We start from the raw sequence: 15,871 nt of genomic DNA, 5'->3' as shown, positions 1-15,871 counted from the left end.
AACTGTATAGAACCAGGCTGAACCATATACAATTGCTGATATTTAATCATTTCATGTGGTTCAACCCAAGGTAACGGCAGATGGTATAAAGTGCTAAGAAGAAAATAGGGCGCAGGAAGGCTCTAAAGAAGGACTGTAAGTGCTATTTTAGACGGGGCGGTCAGGGAAGGTCTCTCCGAGGAGACAACAATTGGGCAACCCTGGATGGGCACGATGGCATCTGTGGAAAGAGCAGGCGTCTGCCTTCCAAACCCCGCCACACAGGGACACACGACCCTGCAGACCAGGGTGTGCCCCCAGCGTCGTTGCCCGGTGCCCGTCCCTTCCCCTATGCCAGCGGCCTCCGGAAGTCTCTCGGGGCCCAGCTCGGAGCCCGGGACACCTTCCTGGCCCCTGGAAACCCTCCTGCGTGGCCGTTGGCCCCTCCTGCTCTCCCCAGTGCCTCTTCCCCTTCTTGGGGCCGGGGCTGGTCAGCAGACCTGGGGCCTGAGCAGAACGTCCATCCCGGGAGGGAACGACAGGCGACCCCACAGGCGCCCTGTGACGACGCGGCTTCGCCCCTGCCCCCGCCCTCGGCGTTGGCGCCCCCTGCTGGCGGCCGGGGCAGGGACAGCTCTGCCGAACAGCGCCTCCCAGCCAGTGTTCGGGGCTCAGGGGACAGACCTGCCCTCGCCACGCCTAACACGCCACTCCGGCCGCGCGCTCCCATTTCCACTCCACCCCTAGCACCCCTCCCTGCACCCAGCCCAGGGACGGCCCCCTCGACCCCGTCCTGTGACGATGTGGCCGGGGGAAGGTCTGGAGCCGAGGCCTCTGCTCCGTTTGCTGTCTGCCCGGTCTTTGGTGGCACTCATCATCACATTAATTAGTTTGCGTTGTCCCCTGTGAGATGTCCATCTCCACCACCACACATGACGCTGTGAGGGTGCGAGCAGCCCTGTGACCACGGCTGAGCCATCAGCACCGCGCCTGGCGCACAGGCGCTGCTCAATACAAACTCAGGGAATGAATGAATGAATGGGCGCAAGAGGTAGGAGGGAGAGGTGGCTTGAAGACCCAAATGGCGGAATTGAGGGAGCAATAGCAGAGGGAATATGCTCGAAATCAGGTCTGGGGGGGGGGGTGTGGGATGTGGTCACTGTTCACTCTGGTACAATACGTCTTGGGATATTTTTGGCTTTGCTCTGTTCTTCCCACGCCTGAGGCAAGGCCTACGGTGTTGTGCTTGTGTCCCTCCAGCTCCCAGGAGGCTGGACCTGTGTGTCTGTGGTGGTAAGAGAACCAGGGTGTACGACCTGAATTTGGGGTCTCTCACCCTGAATTTGCGTCAAACTTCCATTCCAAAGCAGGTCCCTCCCTGCTCCCACTGAAGTTGTGGATAAGCCAGACCCTCTCCCTTTGGAGTTGCCCTCCCTCCTCCACTTCCTCCCTCTCTGCGTCCCTTCTTTCCAAGGTCAACTCTAAATTCACCTCTTCAAGGTGTTTGTTCCAGAGTGAACGCCAGACCTGCACCCCAAGACCCCTAGGCACGCCCTCCCTTCCCCAAGACTCCGACTGCACCCCCCCACACACACACCCAGGCTTCGTGGTGTCCACGTTCTTGGGTTGCTGGTACTTCCGTGAGCCAGTGGGGAGGTAGCTGAGGATGGGGAGACAGAGCTGAGTTTGAATGTCACGCTGTGTGACTGTGAGTGGAAGCACGTGAGCAGGCGCGTGCGTGCTCTGAGCTTCCTTATCGGGCAGATAGAATACCAGCCACCTAACCAGGGACAGCGGGAGGTTTAATGAAAGGACACATGCAAGGTTTCAGGCATTGTACACAATGCTTCCCGTAGCCCTTCAGGACTGCTCCTAAGTCACCTCCTCTGAGAGTGCTCCCTGACTCCATCACAAGCCATGCCCCACCTGCCTTCCCTGGCCATGTCCTCCTTCAAGCCCTTATTTCTCTCTCTCTCTCTCTCTCTCTCTCTCAATGGAATTCTTCACTAATTTGCAAGTCATCCTTGCGCAGGGGCCATGCTAATCTTCTCTGTGTCATTCCAATTGCTGCCTAAGCATGCACATGTATCTCTTGATATACTTGTCATCGTCTGTCCCCCTCTGCTAGAATGTCATGAGGTGGATGAAGGTAGGGATTTCATCCATATTGCTCGTCACTGAATTCCAGGAATCTAGAACAGTGCCTGGCAGATGGTGACTGAGTGGCAGGGATGTAGCGGGGGCTTTGTAAATGGAAGCTGGTCGTTATTACTGTCTTGTTTGCCCCGATAGGTAGGCCCAACTCATCTTCGTTCCTGGAGGAGTCCCCAGCTCAAATGACCTGCCTAACTCCATGGGACCACAGTCCTGTCGGGGCTTCTGTGTGGCCTGCCCCAGGCAGGGGAGGCTACGCTCCCTGGAGGCCACCTTAACAACCTGCCCTTTCAGGACAGAGGCCGCGAGGTCTGCATGTTCCACCCCTCCTTTGTAAACTTTCAACATCAGGACACATGGGTCATCCCCAGGAGCCGCACAGACCCTTGTCAGGATCAGAGACATCCAAACAAACCCCCCAGGGCTACCTGCCACGGCAGAGGCTTGGGCTCTGATTCCAGCTCTGCCCCTAATCTGCTGTGTGCCCTTGGGTAAGTCAGACCGCCTCTCTGGATACATCAGTTTTCCGTTTTATATATTTAACAAACATTGACAGAGCATTAGTGACTTACCAAAAATTGTCCTAAGAGCTTTACATACATGTAACTGATTTAATCCTCCTAAGAATGCTGAGTTGAGTTAATAGTATCCCCCTACTTTACATATAACAAAAATGAGGCACGGAGAGGTAAAGCGACTTGCCCAAGGTCACACAGCAAGTACATACTAGAGCTGGGATTCAAGCCCAGGCGGTCTTGCCCGGAGTCAGCGTCGGTAAGCACTGCGCCGGGCTGTGCTGGATGGTGCCTGTGGAAGGCCAGTCCTTGCCTTTCAGGAATCGGAATTTACTTCTCCTGACAGTGCCTCCATTACTTAGCCACACATTCGCCTTCCTGAAGGTTCCATCTGGCTTTCCTAAACAAGATTCTCCCCACCCTTCTCCAAAACTAATCATGGAATCTCCGACTTCCAGAAGGAAACAGCCAGTGGTGTGCTGGAAAACTGGCTCTGGGGACGGGGACACTGCCACAGAGCGTGTCTCGATTGCTGTGGTGTAGATAGTGCTACCATGGCCAACTTGAGGCTGCCAGCCTGACGTCACTGAGCACGCGGCTGCACAGAGATGCACAAAGTCAGATCTCCAGAGTCACCAGAGAGCCCAAGCAAAGGTGTGGCAGCAGGGATGAGTAAGGGGCCGTGGTGGGTACAAACCACGAGCTGGTCCCCTGAACCTGGTGACCACGCTTCCATTACACACAGCTTCTCCCTGCCTCACAGGCCCTGCCTGTCTCCACTCCCTCACCCTTGCCTGAGGCCGCCCTTCCTAAGCGAAGAGGGCATCCGGATCTGGCTGTGGTCACCCGGAAAGAGGGTGTGCCAGCTAGGCGGCTTGAGGGCAGCACAGCTCTGGTGTGACAGGCAGCCGGCAGCAACCGGCTGTGATTAATCTTCCTGTCTAGAGCAGTCTTTCCTCCTCGCTGCACCCCTGGGAGCTCCCCGTTGCCTCCGGGATAAAGTTTGAACGTCTTAGCCTGTTGGACAAGCCCTGACCCCGTCCAAGCCTTTCTTGCTAATCAGATCCTCCACGGTGTCTACGCACTGGCGACCTCCATTCTAACCACCCACAAATGTCCTTACTCATCCCCATCACCACGCTTTGCTGGAGCTGTTGGTTGCCTGTCCGGGATGCCATTCCTCTGCAGTGCCAAGGACGGGGAGGACCCTCATTCCTCACAGCTGGCCACGGCTGGCTTTGCCGGGCACTCTCCCCCCTCATCAGACTCCTGGAGGATCTGTGCACAGCAGGCCCTTAGACTTGCAATTCTCAAACCAACATAAATTGTTTCTTGAGGGCATGAGTGTCTTATTCTTCCTCTATCCTCTGTACCTCCTTAGCAATGGGTTGTAAAGCCTCAATCTATTCAACCACATTTTGCTGAGCACCTATCAAGACATTGAAAATACATGGACAAATGTCACAGTCTCCGTGCTCAAGAAGCTCATACCCTAGTCGGGGAGGCAAAAGGAAATGAAAAATCACACAGTCACCTGCAGGTGGGGGCGTAGGCTGGTGCAAGCCTCTAGGAGAGCCGTTGGGCAACCCAAAGTGGTAACAATGTGCACCTCATTTACCCTGATAATTCCATGGCTGTCTAATTTAGTGACACAAATTGAAACACATACTTGTTACTGTATTGTTCATCATCTGTATCAATAAAGAGAGTTGCCAGCATCAGGGGTAAAAAAGGAAAAGGGAGAAATGCCTAAATGGGTTGTCCCAGATCTGGAGGGTATGTTTGGGATGGCGTGGCTTTAAAAATACAGAATAAGTGTTGAGGATGAAATTCACTTGGCTGGGGGCGGCAGGAGGGGTGAAGGTCCTCTTCCAGCCAGGCCACTGAGCTCTTTCATACATATGCCATATCTGCTTTTGATAATTGCAAAGTAAAACATTATAGATACTAAGAATCACTATGAAACTAGTGGCAAAACTTATGTAGTTCTTACTATGAGCCACACACTGTTCTACATCAGTTAACTCACCGCAACCCTGTGAAGAAGGTACTATGATTAGTATCATCCCATTTTACAGATGTGATAATGGAGGCCCTGAATGATTAAGCAACTTGCCGAGGTTACACAGCAAGGACATGGTGGAACTGGGATTTGTTTGGCTTGTGCCCATGGAAGCCCTTTTACACCCCTCCCTGACCCCATGCCCGCTCGCCCTCCCTGGAGGTGCCTGCTGCCCTCAGGTTGGTGTGCATTCGTCCCATACCTGCTTTCTAGTTGTACCATATCAGGACGTATCTGTAAACACCATCAGACTGGATCATTCTGCAACTTCCTTCTTCACTTAAGATCGTTGGTAAGGTCGGCCTATGTTGAGTCATCTAACTCAGGGTTTCTCAACCTCCGCACCCCTGACTTGTTGGGTTAGACAATTCTTTTTTTTTTTTTTTTTGTTGAGACAGAGTCTCACTTTGTTGCCCAGGCTAGAGTGAGTGCCGTGGCATCAGCTTAGCTCACAGCAACCTCAGACTCCTGGGCTTAAGCGATCCTACTGCCTCAGCCTCCCGAGTAGCTGGGACTACAGGCATGCGCCACTATGCCCGGCTAATTTTTTCTATATAGATTTTTAGTTGTCCATATAATGTCTTTCTATTTTTAGTAGAGACGGGGTCTCGCTCAGGCTGGTCTCGAACTCCTGACCTTGAGCAATCCACCCGCCTCGGCCTCCCAGAGTGCTAGGATTACAGGCGTGAGCCACCTCGCCCGGCCTCGGGTTAGACAATTCTTTTGTTGTGGGAGACATCTTGCTCATTGCAGCATGTTTAACAGCAACCCTGGCCTCTACCCAGTAGATGGTCACCGCTGCCCCATCACCCAAGTGTGACAACCAAAAATGTCTCCAGATGTTGGCAATTGCCTCTGGCACAGATAAAATTGGGGGCAGGGAGGAGGCAAAATCATTCTAGTTCACTTGTTTTCATGCTGTATAACATTTGGTTGTATGATGGCATTACAATTTATTTCCTGTTCTCCTTTGATGGACTTTGAGGTTTGTTCCCATTTTTTCCTGCTATTGCAGTGGAATATTAGAGTGAAAATTCTCTGTACTCAGTTCCTTGTGACCATATGAGAAAGTTTCTCTAGAATAATTACCTAAGAGTAGAAGTGCAGGATCACAAGCTATGTGCAGCTTCTACCTATACCAGATCCTGCCAATCTGCTTCCAGTGTATGGAAGTTCTATAATTTTTGTGTAGGCAAAATCATTGATGAGCCTTTTCCTGTGTGGTTTCTGGTTTTGTGACATGCTTTGAAAGCTCTCTTCCATCTACATCTTCGGTCTGTCTGGGCATGACTGTAGCTGAAGGAGAACAGTGGCTAGCCAGTTATTTCAGCACCATTTATCAACACAGATCATTGAATAAATATGCATTTTTATGCATTCATTTTTAAAGTTATGTATTTTTACAGATTTGGGAAATTTTCTAGGACTTACATCAACCTGTCAACAGCTGCTATTTCTGGGTGGTGAGATAATGGATATTATCTAGTTACATTTAAATTTTTTTCAACAACAAACAAGTTTTATTTGTGTCATGAAGGATTAAATAATAGTTAGAAAAAGTAATGTGGTTCGTGCTTTGACACTAGTAAGCTCAGTGTAACTTACAGAAACACCTGGCTCAACCAGAGGCTGGGGACATCAGTGGGGTGGGGGGATGTTTCCTAACCGTGGAGCAGGGTGGGGCTCATTGGGGGCAAAGCAGCCACTCGGCTGTTTGCCTCCAGATGGGACACTCCCTGCCACAGCACTTTGTCAGCAACCATTATCAGATAGTCATTGCCTCTGTGTCACTGGGCAGAGCTGTGGGCGGCTGTGCTTTCCACACAGGACGAGCAGCTCTGTCATGCCTGAGCAATGGCCCAGGGGAAATGGGTCGTCATGTAATGGCAGCAGATGACGACCTCACACCTCACGTTGGAGATAGACGGTGCAGCCAGCTGGTCAGGTCAAGGGTAACCTAAGAGGACACGCAGGCCTGGACTCCCACGCACGATCCCACTGTCTGTCAGCTGAGACCAGGGAAGGGGGATCAAAGGTACACCTGGCCCAGAAATGGCCTCCAGCAACAGGCGCTCACAAGTTCTGTTCTCGGGGTACCAGAGAGATGGTGCATTGTTTACCAGTCTCCCCCCATCAGAACATCAACTCCATGGGGCAGGAATTTGATTTTTATTCTTTCCCATCTTCCCAGTGCCTGACACAAGGAAAGTACATAAATAGATATTTGCACAATGGTTGAATCAGAGTACAAGATACCATAATGACTTCCAATTCCCTTTCTTTTTCCTTGATATTTTCATTTTAAAGTAGGTAGATAGATAGGGAAACAGTAGGAATTATCTGGGTCATGGCATCAGGTACCTTCAATAGTCTGTTGATTCCAGTTCTAATTCACTAAATTGCTGCGCATCCAACTTGAATGGCACAGCAAGGCATTGCGAAGAGAATCAGAACCCAGTTCTAACACTGTCTTTTCTTAAACAAGGAACTTCCACACAGTACCGTTTCTTAGGCAGGGCAGATTATCTCTACATATTTGGTTGCTTTCTTTAGATGGTGTTTACATCTAAAGACTGCCGATTGTAAAACCAAGTAGCAGAAGCCACGATGATTTGCAAGGGATTAAAAGATGCTAGTCACTTACTGACTCGGTCAATAGAGACTGAATGTCTGTTGTGTGCCAGGTGCCGTGCTAGGTGATAGAGACACATAGTGAGCAAGACACAATCTATACCCTCAAGGACATGCAGCCTTATGCTAATATTTATTGAGCGGTTATTATATGCCAAGGGCTTTATATGTTTAACTCATTTAGTCTCACAACAACCTTATGAGATAGGCTCTGAAATATTTAACAATTTGCTCAAGATGGCATCAATAGGAGGTAGTTCGGCTGTGATCTGAACTTAGGAAGGCAGACTGGTTCCACAGCCTGCATCCTGAACCTTTGTTTTTCCTTTTGAGCAGGTGGTACAAACAGCAGGCAATGACAAAGCAATCAGGGCCACCACTGATCAACCCAGCAGCGCACAGGTGCACGCAGAAGACATACCGACTCCAGGCTTGGGGATGGTCAGGGAAGATTTACAGAGGGCGTGATGTCAAGGCTGAATGGAAGAACACACAAGTTAGCTCAGAGGAACAGGGAAGGAGAAAAGGGTTCTAGGTGGAGGGACTATCACGTGCAAAGACCAGGAGAGAAATTAAAAGCACATAGTGACCTTGTACATTTAAAGAAGCGCCACGGAGAACCAGAGGGAAGCATACTAATCTTCTAGGACAGTGGCCCCCAACCTTTTTGGCATCAGGGACCGTTCTCATGGAAGACAATTTTTCCACGGACTGGGGAAAGGAGGATGGTTTTGGGATGATTCAAATGCAATACATTTATTGTGCACTTTGTTTCCATTATTAATACATTGTAATATACAATAATTATACAAATCACCATAGGTTGGGGACCCCTGTTCTAGGAGATACAGTAAGAATGTTGGCTTAAGCCCTGTTGGCTGAAGGGAGGGGAAAAGTGGCTTCCCCAGAGGACTGCAGGAGCACTTGCATCCCAGATGAGTACGGAGGGGAGAGGGAGAGGGGCCCCGTGTGTGATGACACAAGGCACCAAGTGCCAGCTGTGGCTGCCATGGACGCCTCCCCTCTGTGGCCGGCAGTGGCTAGAAAGTCCATAGAGAAATTACGCTGAATGAATATTTTTCTTGATTTTCTTTGAAAAACCAAGAGAAGTATGTCTTAATGTCAATGCTATAAAACCCTCTGGAACCAGAATTCTTTCAACGTTGATAGCAAGACGGTCTGTTGAATCCAGCCTCAGTTGTAACGTGACTCTGTACGAGAATGAGACGTTACTTGTATCGATGTGCACGGATGTGAACTGCCTAACGTACAGTAGCAGTCCAGTGATGTGACAGTGACGTGACTGCGCTTCAGCAGGGAGGGAGGGAAAGTGGGGGAAGGGGGTGAAGGACAGTGGGAAGTCAGGTCTGTCCTTCAGTGTGGAGGTTTTACTTTTTAGGGCCCCATATATCACTTGAGTCGTTTAGGCTGTGAGTCCTCAACAGGTGCACTTTGGAAATATGTGGGGTTGTTTTCGGTTGTCACAAAGGCCAGGGGTATTACTGATATTTACCACACAGGGGCTACCGTATAGAGTGGGATTCTCAAAAGAATCGTTTCCTATCACAAACACCCTGCTGAACATTCAGGGAGGTGGAAAACCCTGTTTATGATCATCTGAGCCTAGACTGTAACTTGGTTTTACAAATAAAACACAACTACTTTTTTGCATATTAATATACTTAAATTTCCCAGGATCACAACTGAATAAATAAAAAAAATTTTTTTTTTAAATTTTACCAAGAATTGTATACCAATTTCAGAAAATCATGATTGGCAGCAGCCATGGTATTTGAGTTGCCAAGACAACACAACCGTATCAGTCTGCGTTTGCAACTGTCACCTTCAAGGCGATCCTATGTATAGGTGCAAGCACCTAACTGCTTCAGTACGTCTTTTGTGTAGTTATGATTGAGCATCTACATATTGAAATGTATTTGTATTTTTCCTTTATTCATCATTTATATTAGGTTATTACACTTTCTTTGAAATTGTGTGTATGTGAATTATCTATGGATTTCACTTCAGGATTATAAAAGGGATGCTATTAAATATTAATTATGCAAAGGGTATTGGATCTGATAAGAGTTTAAAACTACTGGTCTTTGTCAAGGATCCACGCTGTGCCTATGGTTTTACATCTTTTTATTTTTTGCTGCAACTGACACTCAAAAGGTGGTGGTATAACTTTTTTTTTTTAGTTGCAAAATTGGGCTTAAGGTTATTTCCTCATTTAACTCTCAGTAACTTTTAAACAAAGGACTTTTTCTAAATTGAACTACTTAGAGTCTGGGCACCCTGGCTCACGCCATTAATCCCAGCACTTTGGGAGGCTGAGGCAGGAGGATCCCTTGATGCCAGGAGTTTGAGACCAGCCTGGGCAACACAGCAAGACCCCATCTCTAAAAAAAAAAAAAAGAAAAAGAAAAGAAAAATTAGCCAGGCATGGTGGTGCATGCCTGTAGTACCAGCTACTTGGGAGCTTGATGTGGGAGGATCGATTGAGCTCAGGAGTTCAAGGTTGTAGTGAGCTGTGACCACACCACTGCACTCCAGCCAGGGTGACAAAGCGAGACTCCATTAAAAAAAAAAAAAAAAATCTTGTAGCCTTACCTACGTCATCACTAGATTTTCTGGTTGCGGATAATAGCCAGAGTTTCTGAAGAGAGGATAACTTAATTCCTTTAACGTCCACCTCCACTGTTTTTCATTTCTCAAAAAAAAAAAACAGTCTTAATCCAGTCCTGAACTTATTTTCTTCTCAACTGCCTAATATTTTCCTTTTTGCCCTGCAGGATATGCACGACTCTAAGAAAGCCTTTCAAATGTATACTTTCCCTCTGAGAAACCAAGCCACGCCTTTAAGTTACAACAGGTTAGTAAGTGTTAACCTTTATTTTTTCAAGAGAAGAGGCGTTGGTATTCTGCAATACCAGGAGCGACAGTTTTAGATTAGCGGGGTTTTCAACGCGAGATGATTTTGCCCCCCCAGGGGGCATTTAGCAACAAATGGAGCAACAAATTTGGCCATCACGACTGGGGGAAGGGAGTACGTGTGCTACTGGCATCTAGGGGGTAAAGGCCAGGGACGCTGCTTAACACTCTGCAATGCACAGCACAGCTTCCACAACAAAGAATTATGTGGCCCAAAATGTCAGTAGTGGCAAAATTGAAAAATCCTGCTTCAGATCCTTAAAATATACCCTTCTCTGGGGGGAGAAACTACTACAAAGTAGTGGCGGAGCTCTGCTTGCCAGGGTGCAATCTCTTTCCAGCAAATGTTCTCCTGCCTTGAAAAGCTGGGCTCTACCCCTGGCAAAGCTGAAATTTGAGAATGGTTCCCCAGGGCACAGAGACTTTAAAAATCTTTCTCATCATCAACCATAAAGTTTCTGATTATAAAAAAAAATTACTGCATAAAAAAGGTAAACATTATAGAAATAGCACAAAAAGTTAGAGCCCACAATTCCACTTACCAGAGTTGTTTGCCAACAGTTTAGTGTGTTCCTCTAGGTTTTTCCCAGCCATAAATTATCTATCCTTAAATGGGGACAGCATACTAACAGCCCGCCACTTTTCCTCCTTCACAATGTGTGTTGCACATCTGTCCATGCCCAGCTATATGGTACTGCACTGCACAGATGGGCATCTTAATCAAGTCCTCATTGACAGATGTGTGGGGTACTTCCAATGCTTTGCTATTACAAAGAATGTGGCACTGAGCAACCTTTTACTCTTTTGTTTGTGTACCTGTGAGGACTTCTGAGAAGTGTAAATGCTAAGTTCAAAGGGTATGTACATTACTAAAATGTATCCCTATTGTAAGTAAAAGGGGTCTTCATGATTTGCATATTCATTAGCTAAGTCCTTGCAGCTACCAGACTGTGAGAGAAGTGAAAGTCACCACATGAAAACATTCCCTAATGAGCCGATTACTTATAAAATCAGTCCCTCTTTGCTTCCCAAGGATCTGAACCCGAAGAATCTATCCTGACCGCTGCATTCTAGTCTTCTGTTAGTCTCTAATGGTATACTGTAAGCATACGGCAAATGATAAAATAGAATGCAGAATAACTACAATAATCACAAATCTTGCAAATGACGGTGGATTTGATGAAGCTAATAAAGAATGCTACAAAACTGCTCAAATCGCAAGCAAAGCTACTGAGAAACGTGGATCTGGCTGAGGCCAGACTGAGGCCACTTAACAATGAAAGGAAAGGTGATAAGGTGATATCTACATCCACAATAGATATTTATAAAGATGAGTATCAAAATACTGAGAAGCCCCTGGAAAACTGATGAAGCCCTCAAATATTTTTCACTAAAGTCCCCTCTATGATTACACTGCAGAAATCAAATGAGAAGGATATTGTAAGATACCAAATCACAGTTTCACTTGAAGAACAAACTTGATTTATTCTTTGTTCATTTTAAGCACATACATTTGAAATTATGAACATGCTTTTGTAATATTTTGTTCCATTTTTGTGATTAAAGCCCCAATTAGACTTTCCCGATCCCTCCATCCCCATGACATACTATGAAATTTTGGTCCCCATTTTAAGTGGATTTGCCTTCGGTGAGCTTTATCTGGTGTCAAACTCTCTTTGAGCTAAGCAGGTCCTCCACTCAGAAGCCTAGGAGGAAGGCTGCGCTCAAGTCTGGTATGTGAAAGCAAAACATTCCCTGGAATTGTGTGATCCTTGCAGGAGCTAAAGTACCCCATGTGACAACTGGGGCCCCTTTCTCTCACCCTGTTAAGAAGTCACAGCACGAAAGAAGCCTGTGCTTGGTTTGCCTTCTATCACTGTCATCATTCCCAGCTGCCAGCCAGGGACCAGCCAACACGGGACAAAAGCCCAGTTGCGTGCTCTCAATATCCTCGCAGGCTGGGCCTCACAAACTACCCCGGACACCTGTCAGGTGTCATTCCCAGGGCACTGAGAAAGGAAGCACACCAGTACAACATTCCTGTGAGCTGAGCTGGGAGACCGCATGGCTCCTTCATCTCAGGATGCAATTCAGCAGTTCTGAAGAGCATTTCTGAAGGCCAGAGCCAGCTAAGGCAAAACAGTCATCAAATACATTTCCTTATAAGCCTGTCAACAATGCACACATATATGTACACACCCAACCGTCTCTCTGGCAATTTTAAAATAAAAATACACTGCTTATAGATAGTCTAGAATGCCAAAGCTGAAAAGAACTTAAACTTCACTTTATAGATGAAGAAACTGAAGCCCTAGGTCAAGGGTCGGCAAACTTTTTCTTTAAGGGGCCAAATGGTAAATAGTTTACATATTGTAGGTCCTATGGTCTCTGTTGAGGCTACAACTCTGTTACTGTAGCACAAAAGCAGCCACAGACAATACATAAACAAGTAAGTGTGGTTATGTTCTGATAAAACTTTATTCATGAACATTGGAATTTGAGTTTTACATTATTTTTCATATGCTACAAAAATACTATTCTTCTTCTTTTTTTCCCCCCAACCATTAAAAAATGTAAAAACCATTCTTAGCAGGCTACACAAAACAGGTGGTAGCTGGGATTTTGCCCTGGGGCCACAGCTTGCCGACACCTGTCCTAGGCCACTCTCACACCCACATGTGGCAATACAGACCCTGCCATACGACACCTTGTTTATTTGCTCTTTGCTTTACCCATTCACATCACAGACCCAGATTCTCCTCACCATAAAATGTACAAGCAAGGAGCATTATAAACGTTTTCTAAATTTTAAGAGTCAGATTAAGATCTGTCAGAAACATGCCAGGCCACAATTGAAAGAACATTGATACGATGCCACATTGCGCATTAAATAAAAACAATCAAGAGAAAAATACAACAAATTAGAGAAACTCACTGATTTTGAAAAATAGGCTTTATTTTAACCAGTGGTATTGTCTGACATCCTATATGGCATACCTGATTACAGCCAAGTTCATGAATACAAATAAAATAGCAGTTTCCCTCATTCTCTCCTTTGTTTTCTGTTCAGAGAAATCAGGAGATGGGAGCATTGTGCTCAGAAACCAAAGAGCTCTTCCGAGAGCTCCAGCTTAGAGTCCAGGCTCCTGGAGCACGCAGCCTCCTAACACGTATGTGGTCACATGTGCAAAGACCTTTATTAAAAAATATTCAGAGCAGTATTTCTATAGGAAATCACACTAGCATTTACAACCAAACATAGCTGATAAAATTCATCTTGCTGTGGATGGTGAGGATTTGAAGTACATATAAAGGAGATGAGGCCTTTACGTTCACTTTCCGTGAAAGAGGGAAGAATCCCAGGTGAGGTGGGCTCGCCACCAGCCTGCCTCCTTCCTTCTTGCTCCAGTTGATTCAGGGGTCCTACCCTGGCCTTCTGGAGTGCATGCATCACTGCACTGATAGAGAAATGGAAACACATTGGCCCAAATACATGATTTTTGTCACACAGCCAACACTGGAAGTGGCTTTACACTTTCTTATTACACAAAGACTTATATATGTGGGCCCTCATGTAGCACAAAATGCCTAAAATTCAGAAAATTATGAAAACAACTCTTCTCCACCCCTGAGGATATTTCATCTTTACAAAGTTGAAAATACAAAATATTAAAATAATTTGCCCTTTCTCCCCATCAAAAGGAATCACATTCTCAAAGGATTCCTACGCTATATAAAATTCTGAAACAAAACTTATTTCTCCCCAAACCAAGACCCAAAAGTCAATGTTAAGCTGCCAAGAAGACCCTTTTCCATAGAGGAGTGGAAAAGACACCTTGTTACTATTTTTTTTTTAAAACCACATTTAGAGAAAGATAGCAAAAGGAGTTTCTGGCCTCATGATGTTTATTTTTTTCACATTTATTTTCAGCATTTCTTGGCATTGGTTAGTGGGAGAAAAGAGAACAACTTGTTTTCCAAAGTTTGGGATATTCTTGGGGAAAGCCCTGATCTTTCCCATGTTAGCTTCCCCAAAATAGTTTGTTGAAAGATGGCAAGAATGAAAATGCTATACATCCATCTGTTCCATTTTTTCACGGTTTTCACATCAAAAGCACCTGGAGTATATCAATTGTGTTCAACACAAAATAGCACTGGGGGCTGAAGAGAGGATGATATCACTTGCCCATAACATCAGCTGACGTGACACAGGATCTGAACTATCCAAGAAGTCGTCACTGGCAGACTTGCCTGGCACCAGGGCCTCCCGAAGAGAACAGGACAAGCAGCTGTGCATGCTCAGATAGCAAGACGTGCAGCACACATCCCCACTCTGCTAGAAATAAAGAGCACACAGGAAGTATACTGACAGCAAGAACCTGGTTCTGACTACTGCGGCCGATACTCATGAAACTTCTGCACTGAAGGTGAGGGGCAAGCAGAGAAATGGCAACAACACCTGGAGGTGAGGGGGGAGAGAGAGAGAGAGAGAGAGAGATGCACATATACGCATGCGCACACATGCACACATGGCAGCCCCTGAGGGCTGCCTGGCTACGCCGGGCCCACAGCAGCCGTGCGACAGCCCTGTCTCCTTGCCCGGCTCAGAACTTCAGCAGCGGCAGTCTTTTAACTACCTCCACTTTCTTCTCTCCTTTTAAGGCACAAACATATTTACAGTTTCAAATACACCTGTCAAGTTCTGAGAACCACACTAAGCAAGTTAACAGAGGCCAGTTGGTCCGTCCTGGCTGTACGCATCGCTGAGGGACGGCTTCCGGTCGGAAGCAACCGGAAGGTGTGAGCCTCCGCTCTGTGCCACCGTGGGATGTGGTCAAGTCTACCGTCAAGGTGGGGCCACAGGAGAAGCCAAAGTGGCAAAAGCATGACTGCGACAGGGATGGTTAATTTTTTTTTGCTTTGCATTTAACATTGTCCTAACAAGATGGCAGTTCTCGTCTGCCTGAGCTGACTGTCAGAATGGACAAGTGGAGGCTGCCATGGAGCATCTGCAATTCCACGTAAAGTCACGGTGATCATAGTTTACTCATATTATTCTCTCACCTTCCCACAAAGACAGATACATACATGTACACACACTCACACACACTCACACACACACACACACCCCTTCCACCATGGAGGAAATCTTCGCAACAAGAGGCACTTGAATGATATTTGGAGAGTTCCCATGGAAAGGCCTTCCCCTCACAGTGAAGTGGGATCGACAGAACAGACACCAGGTGTTCAGGACTCCATCTCTTCTTGGTCAAGGGGTGGCGGCACAAAGCTGATGACTTCATCGTAGGTCAGGCCTAGAAATTGGGAAGGAAAAGTGAGATGTGAGAGTTTAGACGATTCTCTTTGCTGGCAAGTACTCTGACTTCTCAGCTCAAGAACCTTCCTGCCTGTCCAGGATCGTGCTATGATGGGCTACTTCAAATAACCGCCTTGTTGCTTCCGTGTGATACCCTAATAGAACATATAAGTACACAGAAGTTCAAGGATACATACAAAAAACATTTTTTTCTCATTTCTTTCATTGCTGAGTGCCTCTCTTTAAAGCCCTCTGGAGAAGGTGCTCAAGAATAACAGA

General features: G+C 46.7%; 1 protein-coding gene and 1 pseudogene across 3 annotated transcripts in view; both read right to left on the bottom strand.

The window, feature by feature from the left end:
• Positions 1–1,966: 1,966 nt before the first annotated feature.
• Positions 1,967–2,066, bottom strand: LOC138396138 (U6 spliceosomal RNA; annotated as a pseudogene).
• Positions 2,067–12,736: 10,670 nt separating this feature from the next.
• Positions 12,737–15,871, bottom strand: part of MAPK14 (mitogen-activated protein kinase 14) — a 75,797-nt gene continuing 72,662 nt past the window's right edge. For all 3 annotated transcript variants that reach the window (XM_069488396.1, XM_069488395.1, XM_069488394.1), the window contains one exon: positions 12,737–15,590. Coding sequence is in view for 2 of the 3 variants with exons in the window: in XM_069488395.1 (XP_069344496.1) it covers positions 15,523–15,590 (68 nt within the window). In the remaining variant the exon portion in view is untranslated. The remainder of the gene's footprint in view (positions 15,591–15,871) is intronic.

This window comes from Eulemur rufifrons, chromosome 15 (assembly GCF_041146395.1).
Source record: "Eulemur rufifrons isolate Redbay chromosome 15, OSU_ERuf_1, whole genome shotgun sequence".
Classification (NCBI taxonomy): Eukaryota; Metazoa; Chordata; class Mammalia; order Primates; family Lemuridae; genus Eulemur; species Eulemur rufifrons.
This window is presented reverse-complemented; position numbering and strand designations above follow the sequence as displayed.